The sequence below is a fragment of the Mytilus californianus genome, unplaced genomic scaffold, assembly GCF_021869535.1.
Source record: "Mytilus californianus isolate M0D057914Y unplaced genomic scaffold, xbMytCali1.0.p SCAF_7, whole genome shotgun sequence".
Lineage (NCBI taxonomy): Eukaryota > Metazoa > Mollusca > Bivalvia > Mytilida > Mytilidae > Mytilus > Mytilus californianus.
In genome coordinates this window covers 9,188,366-9,208,880 of record NW_026262723.1, presented here as the reverse complement: position 1 = coordinate 9,208,880, position 20,515 = coordinate 9,188,366, and the positions used below count along the sequence as shown (strand labels likewise).

Here is a 20,515-nt window from a genome sequence, read left to right as displayed (position 1 = left end):
ACAAACTTTATTGATAAGCATATTGCCGATAGCTATCAAATGTTTTTTGTTTTTCTTATTAGTTGATTATTAATGTCAATATCGAAACTTGTGAGGAGTTAATGGTTTACGAACCGAAATTTGACTGGTTAAGGAAAAAGTAAGAGAAGCTAAAAAAAAAAAAACAAACAAGAAGGATGATGTCCAACCGTTCTCATTTTTTAGCAACATATTTTCGCCAATAAATATTTTTATTTGCCATAATATGATTTGCTAATGGAAACCCTGATATAGTTTCTCAGTGTCTATGATATATGTAGTTTCCGCAAAACAGCTTATTTAGTCAGAAGTATTGAAAACCAACTTATTTTCGTCGACGATATCTTTCCGCGTTAACCCCTCTTTAGGCTATATTGTGGCGATTTTTTAACGTATTTTCATATAAGACAAGAACCAGATTAGAAATATTTGCGACGATTTATCATTTTACTATTTTGCTAACTCGCGAAAACAACGAACATGAACCGTTTGCATGGTTATAAAAAAGCATGGTTAGTTGGTTTACAATAGACAAAACTTTTTAGAATGATTGAATTACACAATATTTGCTATTTATTCAGCTCTTTTCGTCTATATTAGACTTGTCAATGCCGACAGAATCAAAGCAGCTTCAAAGCCAAATCAAATAAACGTTAACTAGCATTAATAACCAAAATTCCGAAAAGTTTTGCCAAATTCGGCTTAGGCAGTTTACATCTAGGGGTGGAAATACCTAAGTGTTTTGAACATTGCAATATTTAAGAATCAGAAAGTTTACATAGAATGAACATATCAATGATATTTCATGTCAGCACACAAGTGCTGACTACCGGGATGGTGTTATCCCAAGGGAGCATCTTATGTACCAATTCAAGGTTTCATGTGTTTAAAAGTTGAGACATTCTTATAATGTGTGCCTTCTCCTTGGTGGTAACAACAGTTTATTTACCTTAATGTTTTTAATGAAATGTAAGAGTGCAAACATATATCTTGAAAAAAATAGTAAACAAAGACAAAAGACAGATGTTCGGTATTAGCATTTTTTAAGATCTTTAGTCGAAGTCACATGGAGGTTGTTGAAATTCTATAAAAGAAAATGGACAATCGTTCTATAATCTTAATGGATGGTATTCATTACTGTTCTATTATTATTTATAACAATAAGATATGATGAGATTAAGTTCAACCAAAGATCAACTAAACATAAAGAATTCATTTTAACTCACGTAGTCCCTAAAAGACATTATTATGAATATTCATTACGGTTCAGGTATATAATCCCTTATATCAATTACGTTTACTTCTGCTTATATTATTGAATGCAATAGTTGTACATGAATGACTAAACATGTGGCAAAGTATAAAGATTGCAAATTTTGTAATTGTCACTACAATGTTATTGTTCCATGGTTGTTCCATCTACGTATCGACTACTTCAAAGCAATTAAAGAAGAGCCGATTCTTGGTATTATCAATGTACCTTAGTCTCAGCGACAGCGCATTGGGTCTGGAATTCATTTATCACAATATTCTAGTGTTTATGAACTCACAAGGCGTTACATTCCAATACCAGTGTTTGATGATTCAACATCTAATTGGTGGAACAGTAATGTCATCTCTTATTCAGACCTTATTGATATGCATCGAACGACTAAATGCTACATTCACCACACAGAAAGGAATATTGGTCTTCGTATCCAGCAATAAAGGTGTTTTACTTTATTTTATACTTAGTCACTGCATTGCTTTGTTGAGATTTGGTATGGCAACAATCGATGGACCAGTACGATGTAACCCTAAAAACACTACTACTACACTGTATTTATTTTCACATGACATTCCTTGCTTTGGTATTGTTGTTGCAATCATTTCTTGTTACGGTGTTGTAGTATACAGGATGATTCATTCGCAAAAACTTCTTCATGCAAGTGGTATGACCGAAAGCCAAGTCGCCAAGAAAAAAGCAAATGCAATAAGAACACGTAAAAACGTAGTTACGCTGGGTTTGATAATTGCTATTACTTTGGTGGCAGTTCTACCACGAAGTATGTTAGTGTTTTATTTGTACATGGGGAATGAATCTGCTATTGCAGTTACTCTAACTTTAATATTCAACAACGTTTTTCTTTTATTAAATCCTGTAGTAGATCCCATTATCTACGTCTTGCGGATCAAGAAGTACCGTCAACATCTTCTATGTAAATGCCTGAAGAACAGTTCTGTTTCGGATGGGACTAATTCGACAACCGTATCTTAAAATGTACCTATTGACTAAATATCAAACATGTGTTAAACGTTTCACAATGTTGCATTTACTATGTAAAGATGTAAGTGTTGTTTTAAGAAAATGGTTTTCCTTAATTTGTAATTCAAATATTCAAACAGTTTAAGAAAGTATGCGTGGCTTACAATTCCAGATGAACTTTGTATGATGAGATGATTAAAAGGTCAGTTTTATATTATTTGTTGCCTATAATTGAGAATAAAGAAATCATAATTTGCAAGTTTGTTGAATTAAATGCCTGTTGTTCCTTGATAAGGTCAGAAGAAAACGGACATTAACGAATCCAAGATAGCAAGCTAACAGATCGATTTTAAAATGTACTTTTAGTAAAGATAAAACTAGAAACAGATATTCTTTACAATTAGCCCCCTCCCTTAAAAATGCAATTATGTTATATCTTAACGGCCAATTATATATACACGTGACTAATTTTGTTCAGATTCAAGTAATTCTAGCTGAAATTTAAAATTGTTCATGAAGCGGAAGGTACGATAAGCTCCTTTTTTTGTCCCTTTAATTTCAATAATTCAAAAGCATGCGGTATGATTGTCAATGAAACAACTCTCCACCAGAGAACACATGACGTACAAGTTAACAAATATAGGTCTCCATACGGACTTCACCATTGAGCAGTTGGTTTGTTTAATCTCACAGACATGTTTATCCCCGGCACGTTCTTTATGTGCGTGTCCCAAGTCCAGAACCCGTACGTAATTCAGTGGCTGGAGGTTGTTCATTTCTGTCATATATGATTTTCGTATTACTAAATTTTGTTCTATCAATTAGAACTTTATTCATTTTTGATATCGGGAACTTTTATAGCTGACTATACGGGAATTATTCTCATTGTAGAAGACCGTACGGTGACCAATTAGTTCTTATATCTTCTTCATTTGAACTCTGATGCTTGGACAGTTGTCTCATTGGCAAACATACTACATCTCCTTTTTTTATAGAGACGTGTTGTAGCGATCCTAGATCTGAAGTTTGTGTCATTTTGTACCAGCATTGTCGTCTGGTCTGTAAAATCACCAAATGTGTCCTATTCTCTATGGCGATATTATTACTGAGTAAGGATTCACATGGCGGGTGATGCATGCATAGTAGGAGATGCCTATCCTGTTGGCGCATGCTTTCCGAGTTCATTTGAACCCCTTGGTTGTTTTACTTGATTTGTATATGATAATACTGAAAATGAAATAAAAAGATTAGAGTATCAAAAGAATGCCTTTGTATGTTTTCTCAAGGATTTAGTAAGTACTAGCAATGCTAATTTCATCAGACATTTAAATAATATCCGCATTTACATGCCAGTACTGATGTATTCAGCATATAGGGCTGCTGATACCCTTGGGAGCAAACAGACCCAGTGGTTATAATAAAATAAGAAGCAGCAGATGTGTCTTTCGACAATTAAAGAAAGTGCTGCCGGTGAGTCATTTCGTTTATTCAAGTTCGTTTGAAGAACCCCTAACCTAAACAAAACACACACAATATAAACTAAACAAAAAACACAAAACACAAAAAGATAAATTGAACAAAACAAACAGGAGTCAGGAGCCTGTAATTCAGTGGTTGTCGTTTGTTGCTGTGTATCATATTTGTTTTTCGTTTATTATTTTGTACATAAATTAGGCCGTTAGTTTTCTCGTTTGAATTGTTATATATTTGTCATTTCTCGACCTTTATAGCTGACTTTGCGGTATTGGTTTGGCTCATTGTTGAAGGCCGTACGGTAACCTATAGTTGTTAATTTCTGTGTCATCTGGTCTCTTGTGGAGAGTTGTCTCATTGGCAATCATACCACATCTTCTTATTTTTATAAACAAAAAAATAAGAAAAGCGAATATCCTTTAAAGTTTAGTACATATTAGTAACTTCGTATCTCATCTATCATATCTATATACCATAATATGATGCATATATTTTATAAAAAATTAATTTATTCATTCACATCAGTTCGGTTTTGTTACACATATATATGTATAATGAAATGTACGTGGTTATCTAGTGAACGTAAAAATACGGCCTTGAGCCAAACTCGGTGTGGTTTACAGTAAGTGTACACTACACCACGGCTGTCATTCAGTATATGGAGAAAAAGATCGTGAAAGAATAAGTAACGGTGGTCAAGTATTGAGATTGGATCGTGAAAGACCTGGTATAGGATCGTGAATGAAATCTTATCGAGAAGACACAAGCAAGGTCAATGAAAAATCTTAATCAAATGAGTTATAATGACAAATTTCGGAAAAATAAAACTGTCTGTCAAAATGGTTCAACATTATGATCAGTATCTGAGAAAAATCAAGTTTCAAAAGTACACCGTTTTTACCAAACTACAAAAGGCAAATTGCTCTTCAACATTTCAATGACAAAAAAATGTAAACAAACATGATATGTTTTCATATTTCGAATGCATAAACTACTTTTCTCTTAAAAATATCGTTCCATATTACTGTTTTAAATGTTCTTAACGTGATTCTGTTTAAGTTTAATCAGAAACGTTGAAAACATAGGAATATTTGATAAAATTTGATATTTCCACTTTTTGATGATCGTGAAAAGGATCGTGAAAGATCTGTTGCCGCTCGATCGCAAAATTCCACGAAAACGACCAAATCATTCTTTAAAGGGGTGAAATGATAATTTATATTTGTAATTGTATTGCAAAAGATTGAATTTGCATGACTTATTCCGCTTTATTTTTGTTTGTGAATAGGGTTATGATGGTTTAATACTATTGGATCTGATTATTTGATAATACCACACCGAATAGATGCCTTATGATAATAAAAGTCCGTCTACATGTCGTATGAAAAGTTCAGATTGTCTCATCTGATTACCATTAATTTTTATGCACAGTCATATATATAAAACGAAGATCCTTTTTGATTCAGTTTGTTAAAATTTAAAGAAAAAAAAACATTGTTTAGAAATACCGTAGGAAAACAACGGTCATATTCTTAACTTGGAACAGGCATTTTCCTAAGAAAATGGTGTGTGAAACCAGGTTTTTTAGCTGGCTAAAACGCTCACTTGTATGACAGTTTTTGTTTATGTTCCGTAATATTGGCAAATTGGGTGTCTGAGCAACCTAAACAGACATAATTGGTGAACGTTGCAATTACTGGGATCCAGCAGCCAAAACTGTGTAAACATTCATCACAGACATACAACACAACTGAATTAAACGTTCAATCACATTTACAATTAAATCAAACAAAGACGCCAACAAAAAAGTTTTTGTAGTTGATAATGCATTCTTTCACAAAACCCTGGCTCTTTAATTTTTGGCTCAGACACTGTTGAGGTTTTACAAATTCTGAGGAGCAGGTACAAGCTCCTGAATATCGTATGAATTGAGAAATGTATAATCCAAACACGAATGAAGTTGTTAAATTGCTGCTAAGGTGAGGAAAATTTATAATTTAAAATTTGAAATCATCTCGTTTCTTTTGTCATAGATTCAGGTATTGTAGTCAAATTCGGGGTATATATGTCTAAATATGAGGCTTGAGAAGCTGTAAATGTGGTGTCTGTAATCTGTAGTTCAGGACTATTACTGGGACCCAATCAGAAAAGCTTCTTTTGTTAATGGAAAGAACATCTTCAATATACCTGTGTTTAAAATTAAATGTTATAGCTTCTTTGATCTAACCCTTACCAAAACAAAAACGTACACATTAAGATATTTCCAGGTGAAGACCACCAGACCCCCTCTCTTCCACACAATCGTGGATGCATTTAGCATTATAAATACAATTTATTTTTTATTTTTCGACAATTTGCGCTCTTCGAGGTCTAATTATCTTGGATTCCTAGTTAGCACTGCCTCTTAAAAACACGTCTAAATATGGGTCTATATGTATACATGGTATTCAAGTAATAACATACTTTTATTTATTGGACCATCTGACACACTAAAAATTAAGTTTCAAATATATCAAGTATATTGGAATGTGACCATTATAGATACAAAACGTGAATTTTTTCTTAATGGTTCTCTTTAGATCGTGTGTCGCCTTTTGTGTTTTCTCAAAAAGTACTGCATTTTTTCTTTGAAATAGTGCACAGTATTATTAAGAAAGTTGAATTATTTTGACAGACATATTTTTTTTCTGATTTGTTCCCTAGGGAGCATCTTATGTACCAATTCAAGGTTTCATGTGTTTAAAAGTTGAGACATTCTTATAATGTGTGCCTTCTCCTTGGTGGTAACAACAGTTTATTTACCTTAATGTTTTTAATGAAATGTAAGAGTGCAAACATATATCTTGAAAAAAATAGTAAACAAAGAAAAAAGACAGATGTTCGGGATTAGCTATTTTTAAGATCTTTAGTCGAAGTCACTTGGAGGTTGTTGAAATTCTATAAAGGAAAATGGACAATCGTTCTATAATCTTAATGGGTGGTATTCATTACTGTTCTATTATTATTTATAACAATAAGACATGATGAGATTAAGGTTCAACCAAAGATCAACCAAAAATAAAGAATTCATTTTAACTCACGTAGTCCCTAAAAGACATTATTATGAATATTCATAACGGTTCAGGTATATAATCCCTTATATCAATTACGTTTACTTCTGCTTATATTAATTGAATGCAATAGTTGTACATGGAATGACTAAACATGTGGCAAAGTATAAAGATTGCAAATTTTGTAATTGTCACTACAATGTTATTGTTCCATGGTTGTTCCATCTACGTATCGACTACTTCAAAGCAATTAAAGAAGAGCCGATTCTTGGTATTATCAATGTACCTTAGTCTCAGCGACAGCGCATTGGGTCTGGAATTCATTTATCACAATATTCTAGTGTTTATGAACTCACAAGGCGTTACATTCCAATACCAGTGTTTGATGATTCAACATCTAATTGGTGGAACAGTAATGTCATCTCTTATTCAGACCTTATTGATATGCATCGAACGACTAAATGCTACATTCACCACACAGAAAGAAATATTGGTCTTGGTATCCAGCAATAAAGGTGTTTTACTTTATTTTATACTTAGTCACTGCATTGCTTTGTTGAGATTTGGTATGGCAACAATCGATGGACCAGTACGATGTAACCCTAAAAACACTACTACTACACTGTATTTATTTTCACATGACATTCCTTGCTTTTGTATTGTTGTTGCAATCATTTCTTGTTACGGTGTTGTAGTATACAGGATGATTCATTCGCAAAAACTTCTTCATGCAAGTGGTATGACCGAAAGCCAAGTCGCCAAGAAAAAAGCAAATGCAATAAGAACACGTAAAAACGTAGTTACGCTGGGTTTGATAATTGCAATTACTTTGGTGGCAGTTCTACCACGAAGTATGTTAGTGTTTTATTTGTACATGGGGAATGAATCTGCTATTGCAGTTACTCTAACTTTAATATTCAACAACGTTTTTCTTTTATTAAATCCTGTAGTAGATCCCATTATCTACGTCTTGCGGATCAAGAAGTACCGTCAACATCTTCTATGTAAATGCCTGAAGAACAGTTCTGTTTCGGATGGGACTAATTCGACAACCGTATCTTAAAATGTACCTATTGACTAAATATCAAACATGTGTTAATCGTTTCACAATGTTGCATTTTACTATGTAAAGATATAAGTGTTGTTTTAAGAAAATGGTTTTCCTTAATTTGTAATTCAAATATTCAAACAGTTTAAGAAAGTATGCGTGGCTTACAATTCCAGATGAACTTTGTATGATGAGATGATTAATAGGTTAGTTTTATATTATTTGTTGCCTATAATTGAGAATAAAGAAATCATAATTTGCAAGTTTGTTGAATTAAATGCCTGTTGTTCCTTGATAAGGTCAGAAGAAAACGGACATTAACGAATCCAAGATAGCAAGCTAACAGATCGATTGTAAAATGAGTTAGTAAAGATAAAACTAGAAACAAATATTCTTTAGAATTAGCCCCCTCCCTTAAAAATGCAATTATGTTATATCTTAACGGCCAATTATATATACACGTGACTAATTTTGTTCAGATTCAAGTAATTCTAGCTGAAATTTAAAATTGTTCATGAAGCGGAAGGTACGATAAGCTCCCTTTTTTGTCCCTTTAATTTCAATAATTCAAAAGCATGCGGTATGATTGTCAATGAAACAACTCTCCACCAGAGAACACATGACGTACAAGTTAACAAATATAGGTCTCCATACGGCCTTCACCATTGAGCAGTTGGTTATTTTAATCTCACAGACATGTTTATCCCCGGCACGTTCTTTATGTGCGTGTCCCAAGTCCAGAACCCGTACGTAATTCAGTGGCTGGAGGTTGTTCATTTCTGTCATATATGATTTTCGTATTACTAAATTTTGTTGTATCAATTAGAACTTTATTCATTTTTGATATCGGGAACTTTTATAACTGACTATACGGAATGGGAATTATTCTCATTGTAGAAGACCGTACGGTGACCAATTAGTTCTTATATCTTCTTCATTTGAACTCTGATGCTTGGACAGTTGTCTCATTGGCAAACATACTACATCTCCTTTTTTATAGAGACGTGTTGTAGCGATCCTAGATCTGAAGTTTGTGTCATTTTGTACCAGCATTGTCGTCTGGTCTGTAAAATCACCAAATGTGTCCTATTCTCTATGGCGATATTATTACTGAGTAAGGATTCACATGGCGGGTGATGCATGCATAGTAGGAGATGCCTATCCTGTTGGCGCATGCTTTCCGAGTTCATTTGAACCCCTTGGTTGTTTTACTTGATTTGTATATGATAATACTGAAAATGAAATAAAAAGATTAGAGTATCAAAAGAATGCCTTTGTATGTTTTCTCAAGGATTTAGTAAGTACTAGCAATGCTAATTTCATCAGACATTTAAATAATATCCGCATTTCCATGCCAGTACTGATGTATTCAGCATATAGGGCTGCTGATACCCTTGGGAGCAAACAGACCCAGTGGTTATAATAAAATAAGAAGCAGCAGATGTGTCTTTCGACAATTAAAGAAAGTGCTACCGGTGAGTCATTTCGTTTATTCAAGTTCGTTTGAAGAACCCCCTAACCTAAACAAAACACACACAATATAAACTAAACAAAAAACACAAAACACAAAAAGATAAATTGAACAAAACAAACAGGAGTCAGGAGCCTGTAATTCAGTGGTTGTCGTTTGTTGCTGTATATCATATTTGTTTTTCGTTATTATTTTGTACATAAATTAGGCCGTTAGTTTTCTCGTTTGAATTGTTATATATTTGTCATTTCTCGACCTTTATAGCTGACTTTGCGGTATTGGTTTGGCTCATTGTTGAAGGCCGTACGGTAACCTATAGTTGTTAATTTCTGTGTCATCTGGTCTCTTGTGGAGAGTTGTCTCATTGGCAATCATACCACATCTTCTTATTTTTATAAACAAAAAAATAGAAAAACGAATATCCTTTAAAGTTTAGTACATATTAGTAACTTCGTATCTCATCTATCATATCTATATACCATAATATGATGCATATATTTTATAAAAAAATAATTTATTCATTCACATCAGTTCGGTTTTGTTACACATATATATGTATAATGAAATGTACGTGGTTATCTAGTGAACGTAAAAATTCGGCCTTGAGCCAAACTCGGTGTGGTTTACAGTAAGTGTACACTACACCACGGCTGTCATTCAGTATATGGAGAAAAAGATCGTGAAAGAATAAGTAACGGTGGTCAAGTATTGAGATTGGATCGTGAAAGACCTGGTATACGATCGTGAATGAAATCTTATCGAGAAGACACAAGCAAGGCCAATGAAAAATCTTAATCAAATGAGTTATAATGACAAATTTCGGAAAAAATAAAACTGTCTGTCAAAATGGTTCAACATTATGATCAGTATCTGAGAAAAATCAAGTTTCAAAAGTACACCGTTTTTACCAAACTACAAAAGGCAAATTGCTCTTCAACATTTCAATGACAAAAAAATGTAAACAAACATGATTTGTTTTCATATTTCGAATGCATAAACTACTTTTCTCTTAAAAATATCGTTCCATATTACTGTTTTAAATGTTCTTAACGTGATTCTGTTTAAGTTTAATCAGAAACGTTGAAAACATAGGAATATTTGATTAAATTTGATATTTCGGATCGTGAACGATCGGGTTCCACTTTTTGATGATCGTGAAAAGGATCGTGAAAGATCTGTTGCCGCTCGATCGCAAAATTCCACAAAAACGACCAAATCATTCTTTAAAGGGGTGAAATGATAATTTATATTTGTAATTGAATTGCAAAAGATTGAATTTGCATGACTTATTCCGCTTTATTTTTGTTTGTGAATAGGGTTATGATGGTTTAATACCATTGGATCTGATTATTTGATAATACCACACCGACTAGATGCCTTATGATAATATAAGTCCGTCTACATGTCGTATGAAAAGTTCAGATTGTCTCATCTGATTACCATTAATTTTTATGCACAGTCATATATATAAAACGAAGATCCTTTTTGATTCAGTTTGTTAAAATTTAAAGAAAAAAAACATTGTTTAGAAATACCGTAGGAAAACAACGGTCATATTCTTAACTTGGAACAGGCATTTTCCTAAGAAAATGGTGTGTTAAACCAGGTTTTTTAGCTAGCTAAAACGCTCACTTGTATGACAGTTTTTGTTTATGTTCCGTAATATTGGCAAATTGGGTGTCTGAGCAACCTAAACAGACATAATTGGTGAACGTTGCAATTACTGGGATCCAGCAGTCAAAACTGTGTAAACATTCATCACAGACATGCAACACAACTGAATTAAACGTTCAATCACAATTACAATTAAATCAAACAAAGACGCCAACAAAAAAGTTTTTGTAGTTGATAATGCAGTCAGTATAGTCAAGCATAATGACAAAAACCTCATTTGCCCGAATAGCATCTCTGGAATCACTCGCATAAGGAACGCCAAAAACCAAAAACATGAAAGCTGGATGCGCATATACCGAACCACGTCAAGAGTCATACAACCAAATGGAACATACTAGTACAAAATCAAATAAAGTTCAATTTGTAGAGTAGATAGAATTCTACAAAGTCAGCAGCACATAGAATCTGTAACTCAAGACCATCCTGTATTATTTTTTAAGTAGACACTGAATATTTATCTAGTATTAGGTCTTGGTAGGTTCCAATAAACTTTTTGAGAAAAAGGACGAGACATTCTTTCACAAAACCCTGGCTCATTAATTTTTGCTCAGACACTGTTGACATTTTACAAATTCTGAGGAGCAGCTGCAAGCTCCTGAATATCGTATGAATTGAGAAATGTATAATCCATACACGAATGAAGATGTTAAATTGCTGCTGAAAATTTATAATTTAAAATTTGAAATCATCTCGTTTCTTTTGTCATAGTTTCAGGTATCGTAGTCAAATTCGGGGTATATATGTCTAAATATGAGGCTTAAGAAGCTGCATATGTGGTGTCTGTAATCTGTAGTTCAGGACTATTACTGGGACCCAATCAGAAAAGCTTGTATTGTTAATGGAAAGAACATCTTCAATATACCTGTATGTAAAATTAAATGATATAGCTTCTTTGATCTAACCCTTACCAAAACAAAAACGTACACATTAAGATATTCCCAGGTGAAGACCACCAGACCCCCTCTCGTTCCACACAATCGTGGATGCATTTAGCATTATAAATACAAAGATATTTACTTTTCGACAATTTGCGCTCTTGGAGGTCTTATTATCTTGGATTCCTAGTTAGCACTGCCTCTTAAAAACACGTCTAAATATGAGTCTATATGTATACATATATATAATTATATTTCACCAAAAAAAAGCAATAATTGACGTTCTTAGTAAGTGATTACACGCTTCAACCAATTACAAGTGTATCAATTCGTAAAAGAAATGTTGTTTTCTGATCATTAAGCCTGGTCACGCCGGGTCTTTCACGATCAATTTTGATTAAAAATGAACAAAATTATACTATTTTTCAAAAATAATATGAATTTTTTCAAGTAATAACATACTTTTATTTATTGGACCATCTGACACACTAAAAATTAAGTTTCAAATATATCAAGTATATTGAAATGTGACCATTATAGATACAAAACGTGATTTTTTTCTTAATGATTCTCTTTAGATCGTGTGTCGCCTTTTGTGTTTTCTCAAAAAGTACTGCATTTTTTCTTTGAAATAGTGCACAGTATTATTAAGGAAGTTGAATTATTTTGACAGACATATTTTTTTTTTTCTGATTTGTTCCACCTTTTGAAAATACGGCAAATTTTTCACAGATTTTGAAGTAGAATTACACTTAATTGCATTCACGATCCGATACCAGATCTTTCACGATCCAATCGCAATGCTTGACCACCGTTAGTTATTCCTTCACGATAATTTTTCTCGATATACAGAATGACACCCATGTACACATAAACTAAATTAAATCTCTATTACGTTCCCATAGATAAAAAATCAATATTTACAGGTAGTTTAAAACATGTTTTCACTACATGCAGTCGATAGTCAATGTTGACCTTGTGTGGGTTTAGTAGTTCATAAAACTAGTCTACTAAGATATTAAAAACGTGGATTGTATTGATTATTTAACATGTTTAAGGAAGTTACAAATATTGAATACAAATGATTATAATAGTAATATGAATTAAGTTATTTACCTATTTATGTGACAAAAACTCAGAAATTGTGTCGTTAAAAACAGGATTAAATTCAATTGGACCATTTGATTTTCAGTGGGAGGGGGATTTTTTTGTTGATAGAATATTCATTTTACACACCGGTTGATAGCATGGCTTATATATTTAGCACGACAATTATTTTCACTTTTTGTACACAACTATTTCTTGCAAAGTCCAAAATAATCATTTTCATCATGTCTTGGACAAGGTTATTTTTACAGTTAGTACCAGTCCAGACTATTTATTTCCAAAATCACCCCATGTGTGACTGGGGAATAGAAATATGTTCACTTGGATTGTATGCCGATTAGCCGTAAAACCCTTGCCAAAATGGGGCGTCCGTTAGGCTGTGCGGGATGTATAAGTACTCAGCCACGTAATATCAGAATGGGAACATTAAATTTGATGCCTCGTGTAGGTCGAAAAGTGTCAAGATTTCTGCACGTTAAGAAACTTTGCAAAAACTCTTTGAGGGGTCCGAAGGTGGACTGTTTCAAGGCAAAATTTCTGTCCCTTTCCAATATATACTCTCATTTTCAATAGCAGTCCAAATTGCTCCGATCTTAATCTCGGGCGCCCTCTATTACAGGACCTACCTACTGTATTAATTATGAATTTGTCCTTGTCCTGAATATGCATGAAATATTTGCCACTGGACGTTAAGCAATCAACAATCAATCAATAAATCAATCATAAAATTCTTTTTTTCGCCCATTTTTTAGTCCGCGTAATCGTGACATCTTTAGAACTTTCAAAGTTCTCCAAATCAATAAAACGATTTTCTTAAGGCACCGACCATTCATCTCCGTGGGAAAAACGATTTTTTTTATTTGTTTTATTACTTTAATTTAACTAAATTTTTTTTAATAACATACACGATCATTTATTTATTAACTAAAAAAGTATGAATTTAAACATTTGATCTCCCCTCATCCCCACCCCAAAAAAGTATATATGTGAATTGGTTTACGCTTAACTGATGCAAAATTTTACAGAGAAATTTTAAATTCAATTCTATGTAAAGTAAATTGTAAATTACGTGTACAAAAAGTCATGTAGTTTACTGGTGAAAACAATATTCATGTACAGGTAATTAAAACCGATGTACAGATGAGAACAAATTTAATGTGAAACCAATTGTACATGAAACTAATTGTAAACAAGTTTACAGTACGCGAAGTTTGGTGTGAACACTGCCTTTATTTAAAGGTTTGTCAGTTTATATACCTAAGAAGTAACATCCGGGTTATAAACTTTTCACAATATATTAATAGTAAATCTATATTTAGACATGACAATTTTAACGTATTTAAACAAACTTAGCGTAAGTTTATCTGTATTAATAATTATAATGCAAACTTTAAAGTGTGTTGTTGTAGGTGATGGGTAAGTTAATATGTATGGTATTTTTCTATAAATTCATCTTTTGTGTATGTGTGCGGTTGGGGGTATTTTTTTTCAAATAAATTGCTTGATTCTAAATTTCTTGAAAACATAATTTGTTCAATAAATACTATTAAAATCAACACAATTGAGTTATATCAAACACATGTTATTGAAAAAAATGTTTGTTTTATCTAAGTAAAAAAAAATGTTTTTCTGAGAACGGTCAGTGTCGAAAGTTTATTATACTATTTTTTTCTTAATCATTCAAATTAACGTTAACTCTTTATACATGTATGAACTACTTGTCGTGGATTGTAGAAAATAAGCACAATATTTGTAACCTGTATTGCGTTGGCTGTGCGAAAAGGTACATGCATTTAAACCCTCTTACTGCTTAGAATATATAAAAGAAATTTCACCGGAATTCATGTCACAATAGCGCAATTTTTCAAAACTTTTTTAATTAGATATTTATTTTACTAATTCATTAAAAACTCACAGTTTTACCGCTTCATTTGAATGTAACAAATTTCAAATCTACCGTATGTCTAAACATTTTACCAACTGTTAAATGTCAAAACCAACTGCTAGATGATGTCCTAAACTGCAATGTTGTAAGGGCTTGGCAAATTTTTCAATTCAACAAACAAAACAAAAACGAATATATATAACAGGAATTTTTAAACAAAACAGAAATGCTATAGGACATAAACTCATTTACATGTAGTTACATGTCAAAAGACATAATTTGATGCAAAATTTACAGAAACCTGTAACATTTGCAGTGTTTTTTTTTTCAAATGGTTTTGAATAGCAATTTATAGCGATGAATAACATATTTTATAAGGATGCTTGTGAAATTGTTGGATAAATTATCGAAAATTCGTATTAATTCAAACCCCTTTCATATTCTTATTTCACTACGATTCATACCTTATCGAACCTCCTTGTTGATTGCAACAAAAAAAAAAGAAACTGGTCCTACCTATTTGCGCCATATTCATAAACAACTGTTTGGAAATTAAAAAAAAACACTAAACGTGAAAGTGGAAATCTTCATATAATTACAGAATAAAAATAATAAATGTACATTGTCGTAGTGTATAGAATTCCAATCGCTAGGATATAGGAGATGAGGTCGAAGAACCTCGCTTTTCTCTCTGTTTCTAACAAACGTACAAAATTTTCTACAATATACGTTTATTGTATATACTAGAACATTGTATATATAAAGTTATATAAGTGAGGTTTTTTTTTTTATTTGAACCAGAAATATTTGAATCATTATTCAAAACATTGGTTAATTAAAAAAACCGGTTAAAATACTAAGGGACAATAATTACATTACATGTATGTTTCATTATAATACGTTATTTTGATTGGCTTACAGCAATCTCGCGTCATTCTGAAATTAACCTTCATTTCAAAATGAAATGTAACATTCATGATGACACGAGCTTCAACAATAAAGTGCACAGATAAATAAAAGAAAAAACTTGATAGAAATCGTGTTTTCATGATCCGAGCAAAAAAATGTAATTATAAGTATTGAATGCTTCTTTTAGTAATTTTATAGGGTTGTAAAAGCGTTGATCGTGCGCACCTTTTTAGAATGAAGCGCTTCCGAGAGTTATACAAAATGTACTTCGGTCAACGCTTTTACACTCCAATAAATTTACAAAAAGAAGCATTCAATTTTTAAATCAAAACCATATCACTCGAAAAATAAGGCAATACCATGATACAAAAAATAGACGAAAAGACAAACAAATCAAAACAATACTACACATCAGCTTACAAATAAACTGAACTATAACGTGGAGATAAGCTCAGGTGCTTTGGAACAGTCAGTTCATTTTGTTTTTTTTCCTTCATCTTTTTATAAAATTATTACAGTGCCGTTGGAAAGACATGTCTGCTAATGAGTTATACCAGCAATAATTTCCCTGGAGAATATATTCCTACTATGTAAGTAATTAACATATTAAAGTGGTAAGACTAATTCCGTTCATTCCGGCCCATAAAGTTCCATGACGTGACACTTATGTATTCATACACAGGCGAAATAGTTCTGCAAGTGTTGATACAAACTATATCATTGTTGTTTGGTTAAAATTCAGTGGCAAATGGTTCATGCATATTCAGGAGGAGAACCAATCGAATAAATCCAATAGTTAGATTTCGCAAAGTGGGTCAAGCTGGATGAAGCACGGGGAACTTAACTTGTGACTACAAAGAGAGGCTATGTTCGATATGAAAAGGGATGTTGTTCCAGCAATAATGATGCCACTCTCCCTTCGAGATGCATCGGATTTAACATCCAAATTCTGATTGGACACGACTGTCTATTGATCTATCCTACACAGCCAATCAGACGTCCTGTTTATCCTGAATTTTACAGCCTGACGTGGGGAATTCTATACCCCATGCAAGTCCAATCTTAGGGTTTGAAACAAACAAGAGACAAACATAATATTAAAATTTTGTAACACGTTTAGAACTCACTACAATGTGTAATTTATTATTAGCAGTATTATTTCCATTCACTGTGAATTTGATACTAGTCAATATGAAAACAAATACTGATTGGTTGATTGTTGTTTGCTTTACGTCCAGTGGAGTATATTACATGCATGTTTAGGACAAGAACAAATCAGCTACATGTATAAATACAGTAGGTAGGTCCTGTAATAGGTGTCGTCCGGGATAAATTACGGGTTTGGAAAATGAGGATAATTTTTATACTGATAGGGACAGATATTTAGCCTTGCAAGAGACAACCTACGGTCGGATCTTAAACGAGTTGTTGCAAGGGTTTTAAACATGCAAAGAGCGTATCACTCGCTCTATAAAATTTGGGTATTTAAACATGCCGCACGGACGCCCCACTTTTGCAAGAGTTTTACTGCATTTCTATTCTCCAGTAACCCTTGGTATATAAAACAGAGATGTGAGGTATATGTCAATGAGACAGCATCAAAAGAAAATAGAAAATTCAAACAGAAGACATCTAATGCATTACCTATAAAGACGAGGAGGTCCGGAAGTTACTAAGAAGTCTACTAAATGTATGTTTTCTTTTAATTTAGATTTGATAATTACAAAGCTAATGTGAGAGTAAACGACACCTGCGTCCAGTTATGTTTGTGGGATACGGCTGGTCAGGAGGACTATGATAGAATACGGCCACTCTCTTATCCACAAACTGTAAGTTATTTTCAATATTGGATAAAACACGTCCAATATCTTATCCACAAACTGTAAGTTATTTTCTATATTGGATAAAACACGTCCAATATATTATCCACCAACTGTAAGTTATTTTCAATATCGGATAAAACACGTCCAATATCTTATCCACAAACTGTAAGTTGTTTTCTATATTGAATAAAACACGTCCAATATCTTATCCACAAACTGTAAGTTATTTTCAATATTGGATAGAACAAGTCCAATGTCTTACCCACAAACTATAAGTTCTTTTCAATATTGGATACATAAACAATAATGACAATTCTGCCATTTTGAGAATTTGATGTTGATGGTAGTCTCTGTTAAATTTATTCACATTTTTTATGGAGTCAGGACGATAAAAAGATTTGCATATTCAAAAGAGACGTGTTACAACAATATGCGTATTTTGAAATATTTAAAAACAGAACTTACAAAAAGATTCATCTAACTCATAAGTACATGTTTTTAGTATACAAATGCAATTATAATAACGAGATATTCTCTTTTCTTTGTATAGTTTTTAAAGGGTGTGAAAAGGCGCTTTCGCTCAGCTCTTTATACATATTGTGCTTTAGTCAAGGCGTCTACACTAAAACAAAATGACAAAACATATCTTCGTCTGATTAAACGCTCACACAGCATGTTTTCCATGACACAATATAATTCTATGTCTGCAACATTTTACTTTATACACAGCTTGTTTTCCATGACACAATATAATTCTCTGTCTGTAGCATTTGACTGGTTAACCTTATTTCTTTACAGGATGTGTTCTTGATCTGTTTTTCTTTGGAAAGCCAAGCTAGCTTTCTAAATGCAGAACAAAAAGTATGTATCATTCGTATCAATATAAACTAATATTAGTAACAAAATAAAAATAAAAAATACAAATATAGTAAACAAGAATTTCAATGTTTAATACTGTTTGCATGCAAAATAATCCGTCATAAAATTTATTTATGATTTATGTATAATTCATTTTATTCGAGCATAAATGATAAATGCTAAAACTAAAGATTATCTTAAGTTACTTAATACTATGATTAATAATTTCCTTAATGTTGTAAACGGACAGAAATAGTACAAAGTTATTGCTTAGTAGCAAAAATATTTTAAAATAGTTAAAATAACAAATAAGATATAATATTTGAGAACAGGAATATAAAAGTGATTTGTTTGGTTTAGATGTTCCATGATTTGTAGGACGTTTGTTAAATGGGTAAAAAGCTGCTGTCTTTGGAGTTTTGAATAGTTTTGCTGTTTATTATCTATTGCAAATGTCAATGGTGTTCGTGGAATTTCGGCGAGCGCTAGGCAGACTACCTACCAAATACTGACTGACCCAATGCATCTGTACTGGTGATTACTGAATTGTACCTTTTTTATTTTGTTTATTCGGATCGGTTTGGTGGCTTGATATAAGGCGTATGACTACAGGTTTCGGTTATATATCTATATCTATCCCTTTCAAGTTATAATGTTACCATGCAATATTCTTTTCGTCTTAACCGAGCTCATCCAATCTTTCAACACTTCGTGTGATTGATCATAGTTAAATTTTTCCTTTATTCATAAAACCATTTCTTGAATTCATCTTTACAGTGGTTTCCAGAAATCCACCATCATTGTGCAGACGTCCCAACTGTATTAGTGGGAACAAAATTGGATATCCGGGAAAAAAGCACAAAGGGTAATGTCGAAGGTAAACACGGAGACAAACAAAAGCCATTCGTGTTATACAATCAAGGGCTCGCAATGGCTAATAAAATGGATTCTGTCAAATACTTGGAATGTTCAGCAAAGACACAAAAAGGTGTGAAAGACGTTTTTGATCAAGCCATTAAAGCAGTGTTGGTTCCGACCAAAACCAAGAAACATAAACATAAAAAGTGTCATGTTTTGTAACGTATAAAACAATGTGTATACGAAAAATTGTAATCAAAGAAATTTAAAATTGCAAAAATCGAGAACTACACATTCTTTAATTCGTGCAATTATGTTTACTGTACAATAATTTTATACAAAATGAGATAAGATTTTATTTCCATCTATGTTTCTATGATTAAGTACATGTACATACAGACTTTGGAACATTCGATTCTTTTGGACTATTTTTAATTAGCTCTGTATAGAGACTATGGAGCATTCGATTATCTTGACCAGTATTTCTTTTTATTATGTATATATAATGTGACGTACTCTTTTCTCATGACCAGTATGTACATTTAGTGTATTTAATTCTATAATAGACAAAAGGAAGATTTGATTCTCTGGATAAGCGGACATTACTACAGGTGTCGCTTGGCTAACAACGCCAAAAACAACAGAAATTCACCAATAGCGCGATGTTTTTAAATAAAAAAAAAATAGAACTTAAAGACAGCAATAATAAAGAAATCAATGTCGTGGTTGATCATCTTAGAGTTACCTTTCGTTGTTTAAGTAATTTTGGTAATTACTCACTGACATCGGCCTGGCTCTTTGACTTATCGTCTTGAGAGTACCTGATAAAGTAAATCACTGAAACATGTGTCGTGTGTTATTTAAAGGTCTGGAAGTGGTCATCCATTCTGTATTCTTTTATTTTTGAGGCCATTTTTCTAATATTTTTTTCTCTCTGTCCATTGTTCTCTATTCTTTATACTTTTGGACTCCATTATTCTCTGGTTTATTCTTTATTTTTTTTTTTGTCTATTATACTCTATTCTGTAAACGTCATTTAGACCCTCATTTTACGTTCTTATCACATGATTGTTTTTCAAGCAGACTTATCAGGGGAAATACATGTTGTTGTTGATAAATTTGGATAGTTTCCAACTTTATATATACGTAGTGTACATATACATTTACAAAATAAAACATATCTAATAGTTTATTATGTTCTTTATTTTTACATCCGACATG

At 32.4% G+C, this 20,515-nt stretch overlaps 1 protein-coding gene across 1 annotated transcript; it reads left to right on the top strand.

Moving 5' to 3' along the window:
* Positions 1–14,339: 14,339 nt before the first annotated feature.
* On the top strand, positions 14,340–20,484 carry LOC127710015 (ras-related C3 botulinum toxin substrate 2-like). Its single transcript, XM_052215736.1, has 5 exons — positions 14,340–14,377; positions 16,274–16,345; positions 17,467–17,584; positions 18,377–18,439; positions 19,214–20,484. The coding sequence occupies exons 1-5, from the start codon at positions 14,343–14,345 to the stop codon at positions 19,514–19,516; spliced, it is 591 nt and encodes a 196-aa protein (XP_052071696.1). The 5' UTR covers positions 14,340–14,342; the 3' UTR covers positions 19,517–20,484.
* The last annotated feature ends 31 nt before the right edge of the window (positions 20,485–20,515 follow it).

Bases quoted from the DNA above. Each gene is read 5' to 3' on its own strand.
- LOC127710015 (XM_052215736.1), top strand. From the start codon at position 14,343: ATGCAAACTTTAAAGTGTGTTGTTGTAGGTGATGG. The intron at 16,346-17,466 runs GTAAGTAATTAA...CTTTTAATTTAG, and splicing joins GGAGAATATATTCCTACTAT to ATTTGATAATTACAAAGCTA. The intron at 18,440-19,213 runs GTATGTATCATT...TCATCTTTACAG, and splicing joins TTCTAAATGCAGAACAAAAA to TGGTTTCCAGAAATCCACCA.